The following is a 15,033-nucleotide window of genomic DNA, read 5'->3' as shown; positions in this document are numbered from 1 at the left end:
CCCGCGGGTCCACCTTTTGGTCCGCCCTTCCAGCCACTGCTGCAGCCCTCTGGCGCTGGAGAGCTGGGACCCAGCTCCTGAGCCACGCCAACGGCTCCAGAACTTTGATGTGTTTCACACTGATGACAGTCCAGCCTCGGGATTCGTGACCTGTAAATGCACCAGTACATATCACAGAGGCAATATTTTAAAAATATAAATGTCCCCTCTCCTTCCTTGTTTGTCTAACTTATCTTTATAGCCTTATCAATGTTTTCTGAGTCTACAGTCATTTTTCTTAAAGCACAAAGAGGAGGAAGAGTGAGGTGAATCATTTAAATCTTGACTGATAGGTGGGATTTAGAAATCAATACTTAGTCTTTTCATATTGACCTGAAAGATTTTTTTTTTTACCATTTATCAGCACTTGCCCATCTGTGACATGGGAAAAAAAAATGCAGCACAGGTTTTCCTTGATGGTGTCTGTACCTAAACTTCATTCAAACACTTTACTAAAAAATCCCTATACCTTTAAAAATTTTGTCTGCTGATAATTTGCTTTGGTTTAACTTCTTTATTTATCGTACACTGCCTTTGCTAGAGAGGCGTATGGATGGGCATAGATATTCTGTCACTCTTGAGGGCTGCTTGAGAGTGACAAGATTCATCCCACTGGCTTTTAGAACTATTCTCTTTTCAGAAGAATATTAAATTATTTTTAAAACCATTTTTGCAACTATGTTCCTAAAAAAAAAAAAAAATCTGGAAATAACTGTATAAACTCATTGTATCAGTTGCACAGGAGTATTTAACCAGCTGTTACCAAAGAAAATAATTTGGGAGCTGAAAAATTTTCCTCAAATCTCTATATTTAAAGGAATTTAATCCTGGTATCCATCCATTTGATGCATCATTATGTCCATACTCAGAAATATTTATTCTCCTGTTATAATTTAATTTTTGATACAATTTTATTTGATTCTGTGCCATGCTCTGGGCTCTGGTTGCGTGCTCGCTGTTGATCAACGAGCAGATATGAAAAAAGCAGAAAGCAGCAGCGGAAGGGAGCCTGTCTCCAGCTGGCAGACATCCACTCAGCCTTGGAGGGTTTTCCAGATTTTCACCAGCTGAGGTGCAGCCCCATAAGTTTAAACATACTGTGAATTTGCAAACAAAGAGCGTTCACATAGTGTATCGCTTCCTGCCTATTTTGCATTCATAGAAGTAAAACCTTAATTTCATTCAAGCTGCCTGAGGAATAAAGGAAACTTTGGGAATTTATTGCTTTAAACTCTTTCTCTCCTCACTTTAAAGCTTAGCTGTAGCGTGTGCCCTGGGGGCATCGCTGAGGATGGCCAGTCAGGGCCCCCAGCCAAGTGACAGAGCAGATCTGTGGCTCACACCAACGAATGTGGGATCTGTGCCTATAATGTGTCAGTCTGATGGAAAGAACAGGCTTTCTGAGTGACAGTCCCTTAGCGCCTGGCCTCTCCCTGTGCTTTTCTAATTTATCGTCCTTTTTTCCCTCTTCACTTGCTGTTTGTGCCTGGGGGGAAATAGTGAGGATGGAGCAGAGAAAAGAAAATAGCTGAAGAAAATAGCCAGCGTGGAAATGCAAATGATGCAGCATGTTCAGATGGCCTGGGTCTGTTGACTGATAGGATTATAATAATCAGAGACAGTAAAACCACTTCATTGTTGGCAGTTAACTCAGATGAACTCTCCTTCACTTGCATAATTTGGGAGTTTTATTTATGTTCCCAGCACCCATCCCCATTTGGGAAAATCGTCATACTGAGTCTGTAATAGCAGACTTTCCCTTCTTCAGAGAACGTGGCACACCCAGAGACTTGGGAACAGCAGTCATCCCAGTGACTAAGAAGGAAGGCAAACCAAGAAGCAGCCTGAACTCCTATTGCTCTCTGTGGCAGCATCCCAAATATTGGCAGCCGGATGCTGAGCAGGCAGCGTACGATTGGATGGAAGTGATGCGTGTACCTTCTGTTGACATTTCATTTGGCAGTGATCTAATGCTAGCTTTCTAATATTGCTGTTCTCTACAGGCTGCATTCAACTGCACGAAGAGAAGGATGGTAAAATGATGCAAAACATGGCACAAGTAGCAGAATTATTTCTTTGCTGTGGAAGCATGCAAACCTTCAGTGCCAGCATTAGGGAAGTGCAGCATAACCTGGTTCAAGACCAGAAAAAGGGACACACAAAACATTGGCAGATATCAGTGCAGTCAGCTCTCCCGAGAGACAAACTTTTGTCAGGTTGCAAATGGGGCACAGTGCCCCAGTCAGGGGATGTAGGGGCTGCATGATCAGGTACAACATAGCAGTTGTCATGCATTTACTGATGTATTAGTAAATAACTGTGTTACTTTGCTAGTGCAATAGTTTAGAGATGGTAGAAGTCTTGCTATCTACCTCAATGTCTGTGAAACAGTAAAATCCAGTAGTTCAGGAGCATGCTCCTTTCGGTCAGCATCAATAGTGCTTCACTCCTGTACAGCTGCAAAGAATCAGCTAGTCGTCTCATTATAGCTCACCTCTGCAAAATGAATGAATTGTTGCCTTTTTTTATCTATGTTACTAGTGATGTAAGAAGTGTTCAGTGGTTATGACGCTAACAGTCCTTCAGCTATAGAAATTACTTCCATCCAGTTCTTCCTATTCCAGCTAAGGGCTCAAGGTATAGCATTATGATGCATCTTGTCTCTCATCCTGTTCTCCTTTTCTTTCCCACCAGGGAGAGCAGTGGATTTTCATTCTTAGCCTATTGCACCCTATCCCTCAGAAAGAAAAATCTCTTGTTGCTGCTCTATTTACAAGCATTTTCATTTCTTTTATTTATATTTACTTTATTGCTTTTTTAAAAAGCAAACCATTGCTCATCCCAAGTCCCAGAGGTTCCCGGTTTTCTTACCATAAATGAAAGCAATTGCCTTCGTTTGTCTTTTCCAAATGTTTCTCCTCCTGTGAATTTTTGCTTGTTTGTTGAATGATAAAGTGAGATCTGGGTGCATGCTTTTGTTTGGTGCTCTGCGTGCTCCTGTTCTGCATTGCCTCATCCCACAGTTTCTCCTGGAAAGAAAGCCTAGAGATGTGACACATTCATGTTTCTTGAAGCAGTTAATAAGCAGAGTGATGAATCCAGGTTACTGTGGGAGTGTTGGGCTGGCACTTCCAGGAGCAGCTTCTTCGTGTTCCCGGTTGCTTCCTCCTGTGTGGGGTTTGTGCAGAGGGACATGCTCTTGAAGTGTTTAACTTAAAAAACGCTTCAGAATAAGTTCTGTCACTATCAGTGTATAAACTTCTGCACTTTTAGCTCCCTCAAGCTGGGCACAGCCTCAGCTCACCCTGTCCTGTGCTTACATGAGGCAGGTCCCAGATCCTGTCCAAAAGGGCTGTGGAGCTACAAGCTGATGGAATCTCATTTGCAGACCTGGGGCTGGTCCAAAAGCCTTGAGTTCAAGGCTTTGGCAATTTACTCAAAGAAATTCTTCCACAGTTACCTACTACTCCAGAGAAAGCTCAGAAAAATTTCAGTCCTGACCTCTGATCAAGAGCATAAAAGGAAAATTATCACTCATTTACAGCGAGTCCTCCTGAAAACGCACAAACATGGTGTGTTACTTACCAAGAGGAGAGACACATAAACATCAGAGGTTAATTACCCCCTTGTCAGGAACACTGTGATCTATAGACACGCCTGTCAATCTTACAGAAGAGAACTGAGGGGAGCGGGCACTGAAGGAATGTTCCTATGATAAATTAATGCAATTTGGCAGCTCACTGTGAAGAGATGATCCCTGTGCTTCATGGGAGACTGTAACCTGTCTCTGCAGCCAGCCTTGCCACAGCCTTTGAACTGTAGCTGCATCCAGGATGCTTATCCCTCTGCAAAGCTCTCAAATGCTGCTGTCCAGGGATCAAGTGATCTTCCTCGAGGACTTCATATTCTTCTTTGTTCTTGGTAGCACGCAGCAACTGCTCATCCCAACCATACTGAACCACTTTTCCTAGCCTCAGTTAGCCAATTAAAAATGCTTTATTTCTGCCTGTAAGACTCTCATGGCAATGACACTCTTTGGTGGCTTGTATAGCTGTCTGAAATCCCAGGGACACAGCCACGATGCCTCTGCTGTGTGCTATTCTGATGACGTGTGTACTGCTAGATGGCTGGTAGCTTGAAAACGCCTCATCTGCTGTCCTTTGGAGATGTAACTATTCCCCTGGTTTATATAACAAAAAAAGCAATTTGCTTTCATGGCAGAACATGTTTATTCATTCTATTTTGACTATGCATTGAGCTATAAATAATGTCTCCTTGCAGAGAAGAATATTGAATTTATTCCCCCCCCTCCCCCTTTGAAATATTTTTCTCCTGACCCCAGCTCCTGAAGGAGACTATCCCAGCTTTAGCAGTGAAGTTGCCAGACCGACTTCCCCTGTCAGGCAGCCATGAACAGTGTCAATCCCAGGTCATCTGCTACTTCCCTGCAGCCATCTCCTCATTGTTCTTGCTTGGGCTGTGGCAAGATGAAAGGAGCACTCAGTGATGCACAGCTGAAATCATTGAAGTGTCAGGAAAACTGATTAAACCAATGATTTCCTCTTCCTCTGACCAGCTGCAGGATAAGATCTCCTGCATTACCTTCAAATCACCTTCCCTTGCACTATGTTCTTTTCAAAGAGCAATAACCTGGACTGTTGTCCAGCTAAATGTTTTGTCATTTTTTTCTGCTGCTCATTCTAACGTTTTTCTACTATCATGTGAGTAACTCTTGCCCAGTGCAATGGAGCCCTGACCTGATATCCTCAACATCCAGAAATTGCCCAGATCTGGAACACAGCATGAGCTGGTGAGGTGAGAAGTAAAAGTGTTCCTGAGAGCTCATGCAGCTAAGACCCACGTCTCGTCCGGGCTGTTGCACATCAGTGAAGTGGCCACTATTTGGGCAGCTGATTTTCTGTGGTGCAGATAACATTGCTTTAGGTTCAAATGCTGAAGCTGTTCTTGGGAAACGCTGTGATGGCAGGGAGCTTGGGTTGTTGCAGAAGTGGAGAAACTTTGAAATCATTGAGAGCCAATAACATTCTCAAATTTGAATGGTTTACTGTGTTGTGGGTTTGTTTGTTTGTTTGTTTAGTTTTTTAATGATTATGACCTACTCTTTTTTGGTACATGTTACTGGTCATCCTCTGTAAAAATGTGCTGGGAGCTCTTTGTACAACTTACCTGTGGACCTTTAGCAAAGGTTGTAGGAAAACTCAGGCTGCTCTCCTAGGTCATGGAGAAGTATTATGTACCTTTGTTAATAAAAACTATCTATAGGATAGAGCATTATGTAAATAAAATAATTAAGGTTGGAAGAGCTCTCTAGGGGTCTCTACCACTACTTAAAACATGGCCAAAGTCAATGTCAGCTCAAGGTGCTCAAGGCCTTCTTTGTTCATCTGGGTTTTCAAAATCACTGAGGAAGGATATGCATGGCCTCTCTGATGCCTGTGCCAATGCTTGATCACCCTCGTGGTGAAGAATAGTTCCTTATATTCAGTCAGAATTTAATTATTTTGCTGTGCAGCTCTGAGAAGACTGCCTTTGTCTTCTGTAGAACCTCATCAGGGAGCTGCTGATAGCAGTGTGATCTCCAGCAGATCTCTTCTCCAGGCTGAAGCCCAGGTCCTTCAGCTTAGCCTGAATGCCCTGTGTTCCAGCCCCTGACCGGCCTGGCAGCTTCTGCTGGACTCGTTCCCATGTGTCAACATCTGTCCCTGCAGCGGGGCCAAGTACATTTAATTCATTGCACAAGTAATGTGAAACCATGTTAGCCTTCACCCGCAGGGTACATAGTTCTGCATGTGATCTTATTAGTTCAGGAAAACGTTCACCGGCATTACCTGAATCAACCTCTATTTAATAAGTTCATAAACACGTGGATATATTTTAATGTCGATATGTTTTAATCGTATCAGTGACTTTGCTTTATTGCTTAGTTCAAACGGTGCCTTCAGGCACTGGGTGAGAGGCAGATCTTCCATTTATTCTGTATTGGTTTCTCCAGGCACAGGGCTCCATACAAATAGTTATTGGCCACACTGCAGCCAAGAGAAAGACAAAGATGGAAATTGCAGTCTGAATTGTATTTAGCAGGCATTTTGGGTTTGTTAGAGGCAATTTCATGAAACAGCTACTAGTGATTATTATTTCCCACTTTTACAACAACTATTTGTTAATTAAATAATATGACAAAATGCAGGAATGTTTGGAGAATTGTGTCAAATAGTTTGTCATTCATTTATTGGTGTATTACTTACCCTGAGAATGTAGATACCTGCTAAGAAAATTTCCCAGCCTCAGTTTTGATTCCTCTGGAGAGTATGAAATTGATACAGAAAAAACTGTACTGGGAAATGTAAAGCAAGCAATTCCTTGGGTAAGTGAGAGAGGATGTTGTTTATTGACCAAATCCTACCCTGATGTCAGCCCCCAGGACCATAACATGTGGTAGCCTGAAATGTGGCCTTGCTTACTTGCAGATCCTTGCCTTTGTGCTGGCTTCTGCACGGATGAGGGTTTTCCTTTAGCCAAATGGTCATTAGCCATATGCTGCATCTGACTTTGAGGATTAGGAGGCTGTAATGAAGTGGATTACAGCATGAGATCAGTGGCAGGATTGCAGACCAAATCCTCTTTCTAACTGTTCTTCCAGGAGTAGCTAAGAACTGGGCAACCTGTCCCAGAGCGTGGGCTTAGCCAGCTGTGGGGTTTTTCCATGCTGTTAGCAGAGGCAGGATCATCTGGAGCTATAACTCTGGGTGGGGAATTTGGGGACATTGGCTGGCTGGAGGCTGTGCTTGAGTCTGAAGCCTGGTGATATCTGAGTGTCATTTTTGTGGCTTGCCTTGAAGACTGTCCTTGAGTGGCTCAGGGGAGACTGGTGTTCCCCAGTCAGCACTTGTCACAGGCTTGATTCTTCCTAGACTTTCTGTAAGTGAGAGAGTGAAGGAACGAATCTGCTGAACATCAGACATGTATTGTGGTGGTTGGAGGGAAACTAGGTTGCTTGAAGCCTTTAAGGCCCATCCCTGAATGTGACAGATGCAGTGGAAATTTTTTCTCTGGTATATACGAGCAACATACTTCAGCCTTTGGCACAAAGGTGCTCTCATGCCATCAGGAGACAGGCTGGTTCAGCCTGGAGGACAGCACTGTCTGGGGCAGGGAGCAGCCTGGATCAGCAGCATGTAGGCACCAAACAGGAGACAACCTGTCCAGAGCTGCCAGGTCAGGGCTGGGATGGCTGGAAAGGGTGATTTGCAGAGGTCTTGCTGCCTGGCTGGAGAAAGCAGTGGCAAAGTTCGTATTTGACCCAGAAAGATGTTCCTTTCTCCACCTGTGCAGAGACTGTACGTGTGAACTGATGAAGGCAGCGAGCATGGTGTGTGACAGCAGCCTCAGTGTGTCTCTGTACGTGCTCAGGGAAAAGTATTTGGCTTCCAGACATGCCATCCACAAGGCATATTAGGGCAATATATCTTAAAGATGTGCCAATTCTGTCTACAATATTCATGCACGCTCCCTGTAATTTATAGGAACAAACCCAGCAGCATAATTATTTTAATGCTTCTCTCTGTGAAGAAATACATCTCTTTTAGGTAAAAATGTAACCTAGATATCCACACAGCTGCACTGCAGCCTTCGTAACATCCCCATGCCCGGGATAGGTGATTTCATGCACTATACCATCTATATACTTTAGGATCAAAGTATATAGATAGTATCCTTTATACCAATGATGTGATGTATCAGACACCTACACAATTGCTTGGGCTAACTTTAAATTATTTCAGCTGAATTTCATTGTGTTAATGGGTGGTGACCTGTTTGTTCAAGGGAACACCTGTAAAACATCTTTTGCTCTGCAGCTCTATGACCATGACCGAAAAAACCCACAGGTATGCTTGCCATTTCGGACCTGTGAAAGGGATCATGGTGAGAAATTTAGGTTAAAGGCAGAACCCACTCCTGCAAAATTACACCTACTAAAACAGCAGAGGTCCAGACCTCCTCCTAGGAAGGAGCAATTTGGAGATGGCACGAAGGCTGGAGGTGCGAGACTGACAGGAAAATTGGGACAGGCTCTATGTTTTAAGTATAATTTTCTAAAATATCTGTAAGGGAAAATGACCTATTGTACCTTCAAGCTTAGCTGGAGCTATGTAAATAGGTCCCCAAACCTCCAGTGTCTTTTGTTCTTAAGATGGCTTGGCGGAACACTTTGAATTGGTTGGTGTGTTTAAATGTGAATGAGTCTGTAAATAAGTGCTCCCTGCTGATAAGGTTCAAGTGACATTTTTAGTGGCATTTGGCAGAATTTAACTTGCTTTCAAGTCCTCTACTGAGCTCTTCTATACCTAGGCAGTGAAACTGTCAAGAAGACGTTTCTTCTGTCACACCACTGCTAAATACCATTAGCTTCACAGGTTAGACACAGTCCTGACAGACTCTCCTGACAAAGCGTAACCAGTTCTGCTGATGGCAAAGCCACACCTGACCTGTGTTCATACTTAGTGACGGATATTTGGGAATGGATGGAGGGGGTCAGGAGGGGAGGGGAACCTCATCCAAAACCAGAGGAGAAAGCAGACTCACCCAGATCTGCAAGTGGAGTAGTGCTGCGTGCTCTGCCTAAGCTGCTCCCTGATGGGAGATGTCACTCTGCAGAGATGAACGAAGGGCCTGCTGTTTACTCCCTCCAGTATTTTGTGTTCCTTACCTTTCTACTAGAATCCTAAAGAGGTTTCTTTTGTCTAAAAAGATGTTTGTTTGGTTTTGATCACTGAGAACCATTAACCAGATGTCCAGCCAAGATCAATCGCCTCGCAGATGCAGACCATTACCTGAAAGTCAAGACCTCAATAAATATTACCAGCCTCATTGTGCTGGTGACAGATTCTGCTGGTTGTTTTATGTTACAGTTGAACAGTTCAGACATTGCATTTGTATATATTTGCAGCCAGCCTAGCAGAGACCATCTTGTGAGCAGAGCAGGAGCAGGCAGCCTGCAGACTCAAGAGACACTTCCACCATGACCACGGCAGGCGTGTTTGTGCTCCTCTCCTTTGTGCTGTGCTGCTTCCCAGGTGAGTAACACTCAAGGTGCCACAGAGTCTTCATATCTGAGTCCTGGTTGTCTTTAAAAGATAAGATAATGGCTTCAAAGAGGGAATATCTTCTCCTAGAACGAGCTAGGCTGCCTCAGTATGTTGGCAGAGGATTCAAGAGTAGATTTCAGGACAGTCTTAAATCAATGGCTGTTGTAGCTGGTTGTCTGTCATAAATACAAATGAATGCAAGTGGAGTTCTGTACTTGTTGTTGTATAGTTACAGTAAACGGATAAACACTTGAAACAAGGCTGTAAAGAGGTGGTCAGACCTCCAGTAACTAGTCAAGAAAATATTGTAATGGTTCAAGCAAGTTCTTTGTAGCCGGGCAACTTTCCTGCAATACTTGTGCTGCTAATGGAGAAAAAAGAGATGAAAACAGGCCAGAGTCTGATGTTCTCACTGCGTATTTGCATCTGACGAAATTATGAAGTCAAAGACATTTTTTTTTTTTCCACACTCATCTTCTTTAAAATGCATATTCCTGACAACAGATGCTGTATGTATTTGCCTATCCTGTAGGTGACTATTTGCATTTGCATTTATCTGTATTGACTTGAGTTTCTTTTCAGATATGGAACAGCAGTCCTTTAGGGTCAAAGCGGATATGCAAAAAGATAAGGAAGAAAAAGCTATTCTATTTTCGATTAAAAGAACAAAGCTATTCAAAAACATGTTTCATCATAGCCAGCAATAAGCAAAGCTATTATGCTTATCAACATGGGAAAAAAACCCCCATGCATAATTTACTTAGTTCAGGAAACCAATCACTGGAAATCGCTAGGTTTGGTTCCGAGTATAGGAATTTTACATCCAGATTTACAGCTTTAACTGAGGTCTTATCGTGTTGGCTTTGTTTCACACTTTCTGCTTCTCCTTTCTAGATGCTGCCTTTGGGGTTGAGGTGAGTGGAAGATTTGTTTCTGGCACTTCTTTCTGATCTGTGGCATGGTGGAGACATAACTAAAGGAAGGGGAATAACTTCAGGCCTGTAGATGCTTAGCTGCTTTCCACCTAGCGTGAAATTAGTGCCCTTGTAATCAGGTTCTACAGTGTAAGACATTAAATTATACTGTTCTTAGCTCTACATCTATGCTGTATTTTAATAATATATTAGTAGTAATGATACAAAATTTTGGGATTAATTAATTTTTCATCAACTTTAATCTGGTCCTAGCTTTAAGCTGGTCATGTATGACTGGCTCTAAAATGATAGCAATAAACTGTGGTATCAGAACCTACCTGAAGGCAACCTACTGAAAGAATAAAACACTATGACACACTCCAAATTCCATACACCAGGTCATTAGCCTTGCTCCTCTAAAAAAAAACCCCTATAACGAGAATGAAAGAGTGATAACAGAAGTGCACTGGAGGGGCCACAAGAATATATAGGAATGAGGGAACAATGGACAACCTTTGTAAAATGATGCCAAGTGAGTGTGTGGGATCACCACTGATTTACCCCATCTGGGGGACTACAGCCCTCTCATCCTCTTCTCCTGCTGTTTGGGGTGGCCTCTGCAGGAAGGATTCATCTGTCGCCAGATCGACCCACCAGCACAAGTTTGTGCTGTGGTAATGAAAGACCCACTGCCAGCTGCATCTGGTCACTGTCTCATGCAAAACGAGACTTGTGAATGTAAAATCTCTTCTCCTCTTGTTGACGTACGCTCTTTTGGCAGGTGGACTGTAGTAAGTATCCCAACGCTACAAATGAGGAAGGCAAAGAGGTGTTGGTCTGTGCCGAGGCCGGCAGCCCCATCTGCGGTGCCGATGGAGTCACCTACAGCCACGAGTGCCAGCTCTGTGCCTACAACACGTACGTACCGCACGCCAGATCTCAGGCAGCAATGCCTGGCTCTCCTGGCAACACCATTTTTCAACAGTGATCTGTCATGTGTCAGTTCCTTCAAAAAGAACTTAGGTGCCACTGTGTAGCAGCACTCCTTTGCCTAAACATCACTTTAGTCACCATGTCTCTCTTTTGCTGGTGTAATTTATTCAGATTTTTCTTCTCCAGCTCAAGGATCAGCTAGATGACAGTGCCTAGGACACACCTCATCACAGCAAAGCAGAGCAAAAGGATGGAGAAAGCTCTGCTCTAAACTGCCCCAATTGTCCTAAAGCTCTCAGAGTGTTCACATCTCTGCCAGCCATGCAATGCTGGTTGGTCAGGGAGCGTGGCACTATGTTCTCAAATATATAGAGAATATATATATAATATGTATATATGTATATATATATAAAAGCCTGTAGACATGTATCTATCTATCTATGCACTAATATATATAAAAGAGATATGTATATATCGTATATATATGTCATAAAGAGTCAGCTTTCCCTTGTATTAGTTACATATTTCCAGCACCTAGGATGTAGCAGGAAGTCTTTGCTGAACTTTCTAACATTTGTCTTTCCCTGTTCAGAGAATATGGAACCAATATCAGCAAAGACCACGATGGAGAATGCAAGGAAGTTGTCCCTGTAAGTGAAACCAAGAGCAAAACAAGGGGCATGTCCTACTTGCAAGTGGCCAAAGCTGCCTGTTGATTCACCTGAAAATGTTTCAAATACTAAATAAAAGGACATATGTCAGATCATTTGTCATCTTGCACTGATCATCAGGTGAACTGTCATCAGGCACACAAAGAAGCATTTTTGCTGCTGTGGTGGTATATTAGGTGGCCAAAGAGATACACTCTCCAGATACACTTGCTTTCTTTACGTAAGCCTTCACCGGCGCTCTGTTGTGTGTTCCCTTGACAGGTGGACTGCAGTAGATATCCCAACACAACAAACGAGGAAGGCAAAGTGGTGCTGCTCTGCAACACAGAGCTCAAGCCTGTCTGCGGTACCGATGGGGTCACCTATGACAACGAGTGCCAGCTCTGTGCCCGTGACCTGTGAGTACTGTGAGGGCAGAGATCTCCTGGGAGGGACACTGAATGCTTAGCACTCCTGGCAGCTGCTCTTCTCATATCAGGACTTCTACCAGGGCCTTTTCTGCAGGGCACTTGGACTTTGATCCTTTTTTTCTTTCCCTGATAACTATACCATGTTTTCTTTTGTGATTAGAAGGAAAACTATGCCTTTGATCTAGAAAGAGAAGTAGAGGGCTGGGTGGGGATCTAACACAGGACAGAATACTTCTTTTAACTAAGTGAAAAGGGTCTGTGTGGCAGCTAGTGCCTTGCAGAGGACAGCAAGTAACGTCAGGTCCATTTACATTGTCACACAACCTAGCTCCTCATTCACCCTGACACCCTGGACCCTCCCTTGTCTTTCACATGATACCATAAAACAGCACTCTGGCAGGCTGTGACACCACCTGAGCCAGTATCTGGAGCCACATGGACACAAACTAAGCTGGACATCTCCTGTACCCCATACGTTGTGCCTGAAGCTGATCAGCATTGCTGGGAAGTGGGGTTCAGTTTCAGAGCAGGTTGCTCACAGAGCTCCCTAACACAGGTCTCTTCCCTTCCCAGAGAGCCTGAAACCAGTGTCGACAAGAAGTATGATGGTGAATGTAAGAAGGAAATCGCTACAGTAAGTGAACTGCGTGATGAGGAGCAGGGTTTCAGTCCCACTGTTGTCAGGGGAAGGAAGAAGAAGAAAAGGAAGAAGGTGACTGCACAGGAACGAATCAGTAACAGATTAGTAGCAGAAATTATCTATCAGGGCAGAACTGAGAATAAGAGCAGGGTGGCTTTTGGGATCAGATTAATGGTCCATCAAGCTCATGATGGCTGTATGCAGACCCTGCTCTTAGCAAAGGTGGTAAGGATTGTATAGGAGGGAGAAAGAGTAGAGTATGTATGGGAGTTCTCTTCCAACCTCCAGCTATTTTCAGGTGATGGACCTCAGCTAGGTGCGATTTCTGCGTAGTCTGTGATCTTCAATAGATTTCTCCTTCATGAAATTCCTCAGCCCCTTCCTGGACCTATATACATTTTTTTTTGCACTACAATAATTCTCGGCAAGTGTAGCGCCCATTGCACAAAGAAACAAAACCCCACACTCATAGCATCTAGCTAAATGCTGATCTTCCTGGTTTAAGACTATGGGGGAGGTACTGGACCCTTATACATCAGCACCTACACTTCTCCAGACACCAGTGTTTTTCCATTTAATTTCCTGGCCAGGCTGGGAACATGGAGCAGTGTGACCACGGGCGTGGCACGCTCACTGAGCGAACTGCTGCTGCTTAGAAATGGTGTGGTCGGGTTGTGATACACATCTCTTCAAACAGGAAATTATGATCTATTTTTATATTATTAAATTCTACTGGCATAGGGGAAACTGACACCTCAGTTTATATCAGATCATGCAAGGAAGTTAATTACTTTTCGTTAGATGACTATCATTAGCACTGCTGCTGTAGGAAGAGGTTCAAGCCCTTCTGTTATTGACTCCTTAGTTTCCTTTACATTAGATTTTTCTTTCATTTTTTTTTTTTTTCAGGTTGACTGCAGTGACCACCCTAAACCTGCCTGCACTGCTGAGTATAGGCCTCTCTGTGGCTCTGACAGCAAAACATACAGTAACAAGTGTGACTTCTGCAAAGCAGTTGTGTATGTACAAACACGGATCACATTCGTGTTATCAGTTGCCTCCTGTAGGCACAAGCTTGCAGCTGCCACTTTCCTTCTTTGTTGACCAGTGTTGAATTAGGGAATCAGGGCAGGAGAAAATCCCAACCATCATGCCAACCATTCATCTTTTTCCATTAGAGCATGCAACGAGCTATGGCTGGTTTGTTACCATGAATGGTCTGAAGACCATTAACCACAATGGAAATTTTCCTGTATGTTTGCAAAGAAAATTACATTTGAAGTTTCATTATAGTTTTCCCAAAACATTTTTCAGTCCTAAGAATGGGCTAAATCATTTCACTCATCTTTTAATAGTCAAATAGCTAATGGGACTCTGAGTCTGCAGGTTCTTTGGCTCTGGGCAGCATCCTATCTGACACCTTCTCTAGGAGCCAAGAAAAAGGGCAGATAGCAGGCAGGACTCTGTGTCTAATCCATTTTTTCCTCCCCTCCTCACTTTCAGAGACAGCAATGGGACTCTCACTTTAAGTCATTTTGGAAAATGCTGAATATCAGTTCTGAGAGAATTCACCACAGGATCCCCACCGGCAAATCCCAGCCGAAGATCTCACCTCAGTTCATCTCGCCCTCTGGGGAGCTCAGCTCACTCCTGATTTTCTTTCTCAATAAACTGCATCAGCAACATTTCTTTGTCTTGTTTTGTGTGTTGTCTCATGAAACATTTTCTTCTGATTTTTTGAATGATGATGCCAGGCTGAATAGGTTACATGCGCATAGCTCTGGGGTATAAGAAGAATGCCTTTCTCCCTTCCCTCTCACAAAAGGCAGCAAATTAAATACAGATGCATAAACCTCAGAGCTATGTGTCTTTGCACAGAACAGACAGTCAGCCTGCATTAGTGTTCAGACCCTTTCAGACGTTTGACGTTGCAGAAGGCTGCAGTGCAGCTCTGAAGCGATGACACTAGCTGATCTCTGGTGCACTTTCCCTGGGCAGGCCTGATGAGCAGAGCCCGTTCAGGCTGTGGTGGTGCCTGCACCGAGAGCTGCTCCCCGGGCTCCCGAGCACAGCACTCCCCCTGAGCACAGCACTCTACAGGAGGAGTCTCTTAGCAGAGCCCATGTTTTTCAGACACGTGAGTGAGCCCTGCCTGTTTGTCTAGGTCTTCCAAATGACTTATTTCTAGGGTTTTATCATCCTGAAATTGTCCTTGAACAACCTCCAAGTGTTTTAAGACAAATGCCTTCCTAGGGATGTTTCCTACTCCTCCCTACTTGTCTTTGCTAGTATTTAATAACACAATACTCTTTGCCAGCC

General features: G+C 43.6%; 1 protein-coding gene across 1 annotated transcript; it reads left to right on the top strand.

Annotated features, from left to right (window-relative positions):
* Nucleotides 1-9,079: 9,079 nt before the first annotated feature.
* Nucleotides 9,080-14,399, top strand: LOC103771359 (ovomucoid-like). Its single transcript, XM_008938652.1, has 8 exons — nt 9,080-9,134; nt 10,041-10,060; nt 10,842-10,978; nt 11,586-11,643; nt 11,926-12,062; nt 12,648-12,708; nt 13,624-13,733; nt 14,218-14,399. The coding sequence occupies exons 1-8, from the start codon at nt 9,080-9,082 to the stop codon at nt 14,261-14,263; spliced, it is 624 nt and encodes a 207-aa protein (XP_008936900.1). The 3' UTR covers nt 14,264-14,399.
* Nucleotides 14,400-15,033: the final 634 nt, after the last annotated feature.

Source organism: Merops nubicus, unplaced genomic scaffold (assembly GCF_000691845.1).
Source record: "Merops nubicus isolate BGI_N331 unplaced genomic scaffold, ASM69184v1 scaffold4174, whole genome shotgun sequence".
NCBI classification, from domain to species: domain Eukaryota; kingdom Metazoa; phylum Chordata; class Aves; order Coraciiformes; family Meropidae; genus Merops; species Merops nubicus.
Note: the sequence above shows the minus strand (reverse complement) of the source record. Positions and strands in the feature narration are given on the sequence as shown.